Below are 2,878 nucleotides of genomic sequence, written 5' to 3' on the forward strand. Positions count from 1 at the left end.
TTGCTGATTCCTCTTTTATTCTTTTCCTTTTTCTGCCAACATGACTATCCAGGTAAGTCTTGTGCAGCACCACCTTGAGATGGCTGTATTCCTTGGGAAAAGCCAACAAAAATGAACACTTCAAGACCATTCATCTGCACCACAAATTTATTGAGTCAAAAGAGGGGAAGAGAATTGTTCCAAGGGGTGGTCAACATGCAGGAATAACCAGGAATAGAGTCGGCACTATGGCCATAGTTGATGTCCCACCAGCTGTCCATCTGCATTTTCCACAGTGGGAGATGGGCCATCATGTTTTCCCTGGCCTGGATTCCTGGGGTTAACAGACCACTTGGGCACGGGTGACAAAGAATGGATGTGGAGGAAAAGGAGTGAGCAGAAGAGGGGAAAGGCAAACATGGACAAAGCTTTCTGAGAGTTCATGCTGGACCGGTTCCTTTGCAAGTGGTGTTGGCATTGCTTGGACGGACCCTCTAAAAACAAGATTGCAGTGCTCGGTTGCAGGACTGCTACCAACTTCTGAGTCTAGGGAGGTCTTTGTCCAAGGGCACTGCCAGCAGCATTAACAGTAGCAGGGGAAGTACCTCCTGCTACTGTAGCGGCTGCCTAAGCCAGAGAGGCCAAAGCCTCCAGAGGAGATGGGCACACCCTCAGAGCTGAGGATGCTGCCAACGGCAGCGGAGGTGGAGGATCCCACGGCAGTGTTCTGCGGGAAGGAGCTGAGGATGGGTCCGGGCAGGGTCACCACCACGGGAGAGGGCTGGATGTAGACGTGGGAGTCCTGGCACTGCCTGATGCAGGGCTCGTTGCAGCTGTTGGCCAGCGGCGTGGGGCCGCAGGGCTGGCAGGGCAGGCGGGGCAGGCACTGGTCGAGGCAGGACATGTCTGGTGTCTGGAGGGGCTCCTGTTGGAACAGAGGGTGATGCAGATGAAGGGGAGAGTGAGCAACAGCCTGCCATCCCAGCAGGAGAGAGCCAGAGCACAGTGTTGGCTGCGGATCTGGAAGCTGTATAAGGAAGACCATGATCTTCTCCTTCCTTATCTAGCCACAGACCCTGACAAGGGCAGACCGGCACATTCAGTATTCTCCCTTGCCTGTGGCTCAGGAGACCTCTCTGCCAAGACACATCAGAGAAATTGTGGATGAAGAGGAGCTGGAGAAAGGGCTGTGGACTCACCTTGTTCCCAGGGAGGCGGAGGAGAGAGGAATGGATGAGAGAGAGAGGAGATGGGCCTGCTTTTATACTGCTTGTGCGCTACCTCAGGCTAGCAGTTACTCTAAGCAAGCCGTAATTTTCCAAGAGTCATGCCTCAAATGCAAATAATCCTTCCTAATGGCACAAATTCTGTCAACTCTGCCATTTCATTTCCTCATTCCTGTCATGACTATTTTGCCAGGGTAACTTCTTTTCAAGTGCTCATGTGAGAAGTCCAAGGAATGGTTGGCAACTCATTTTGTTAGAAGGGAAGCATCTCCTCACAGCATTAAAATCTGAAGCCATGCACATGTGATTTCTCTTCCTTTCACATGTGCTGCATGGTTCTGACTCTCATCCTTTCTCTCTAATCCCCCACTCACTGGCCATGGTGCTGCAAGTTCCAAATGTCCAGCCACCGTGGTATCTGGTGGACCATCTATATGTCAGGTCATTAGCAATTGAGGAGTTTTGCTGTCTGATTTGACATTAGCTTCCTTCTGCAAATGATAGAGGAGCTCTGAGAAGTGGTGTTTTTCAGTATATCATCCTGCTGAATTGGGTGGGCTCATGTTGAATGTTAAAGTCAGCACTGGCTTCATGTTGTATTAGGCGAAATACGGGGATATCGGGCTGTCACGCGACAGGCCCTCCCTAATTTCTGGAAGGATCGATGACGCGTACAAGAGAGGCGTACACGAAGGGCATAGGTTATATAAGTGTGTGTTTGCTTTAAGAAATCGCCATTTTACCACTCACCCTCTTGGTGTTATTTCGGTAATTGGCCCAGCTGCGGACTTCTAGGGTCTTAAAGTCTACAAATGGTGACCCACCGACGTGATAAGCTGCGATTTATAACAGTGTAGACTGATAAGGAGACTTAGAAGACCTAGAAGAGACGGGGGCAGCTGTTAGCATAACGGCAAGGATCCTACCACGGGCGGCGGTTCATTTCCCTTTGCCGCGGGTGGTAGAAGCCCGGGACGGAGAGATCGTGGCCAAGATTCTTCGTCGGGGGAGAGACAGAGAGCGCTCAGAATCCCCAGGATCTGTCTGGGAAGCGCCCGGGGGCGGCCGGAGACGTGGGCCGAGGCGACATGGAAGCCGTTATTAAGGTAATTCTTCATGCTTGTAAACTTCACTGTGGAAAACAGACTCCTTCTAAGAAGGAGGTTACAGCAGTCCTCTTGCTGCTGGAGAAAGAAGGACTATTAGTATCCCCCTCTGATTTATATAACCCTGACAATTGGGATAGAATTACGACCGCGTTATCTCAGCGAACGCTAGCCATCCGTAGGGTGTCGGAATTCAAGGTCTGGGGATTTATCTTAGAGGCGTTGAAAGCGGCTCGGGAGGAGAAACTCGCAATCCAGCGTGCTAGGGAGCTATTGGGGTTGGAGGCGGGGGGGAATCTTGTCTCTTCTGCAGGTTCGGAAGGGGCCAAGATGGCGCCGACCTCCTCGTCCCCACCCAATGCTTCACCTTCGAGAACAATCCAGAAGGAAGTTGCGCAAGACCGCTCTGACCAGGACGACACCCAGCCCCCACCTCCTTATCCTGCTCGGAACCTATATCCTTCCTTGAAACCTTTTAGGGACGAAGGGGGAGGGCGGCCCCCTGAGGAATGTGGTGATGTCAGTAATGGAGCTGATAACAGCGGGCAGCGGGTGGGCGGTACCTCC

At 52.1% G+C, this 2,878-nt stretch overlaps 1 protein-coding gene across 1 annotated transcript; it reads right to left on the reverse strand.

Moving 5' to 3' along the window:
* Positions 1 to 562: 562 nt before the first annotated feature.
* On the reverse strand, positions 563 to 2,323 carry LOC140262505 (uncharacterized). The gene is made up of 3 exons (XM_072356895.1): positions 2,132 to 2,323; positions 1,179 to 1,256; positions 563 to 904 (listed from the first exon to the last, which is right to left on the reverse strand). Exons 1-3 carry the CDS (start codon positions 2,321 to 2,323, stop codon positions 563 to 565), a joined length of 612 nt encoding a protein of 203 aa, XP_072212996.1.
* Between the last annotated feature and the right edge of the window lie 555 nt (positions 2,324 to 2,878).

This window comes from Excalfactoria chinensis, chromosome 24 (genome assembly GCF_039878825.1).
Source record: "Excalfactoria chinensis isolate bCotChi1 chromosome 24, bCotChi1.hap2, whole genome shotgun sequence".
NCBI lineage: Eukaryota > Metazoa > Chordata > Aves > Galliformes > Phasianidae > Excalfactoria > Excalfactoria chinensis.

Coding starts and splice junctions, on each gene's coding strand:
- LOC140262505 (XM_072356895.1), bottom strand. CDS start 2,323: ATGAAGAATTACCTTAATAACGGCTTCCATGTCGCCTCGGCCCACGTC. Junction 1,257..2,131: donor GAAATGAACCGCCGCCCGTG/GTAGGATCCTTG, acceptor AGCCTGAGGTAG/CGCACAAGCAGTATAAAAGC. Junction 905..1,178: donor TCCGCCTCCCTGGGAACAAG/GTGAGTCCACAG, acceptor CTGTTCCAACAG/GAGCCCCTCCAGACACCAGA.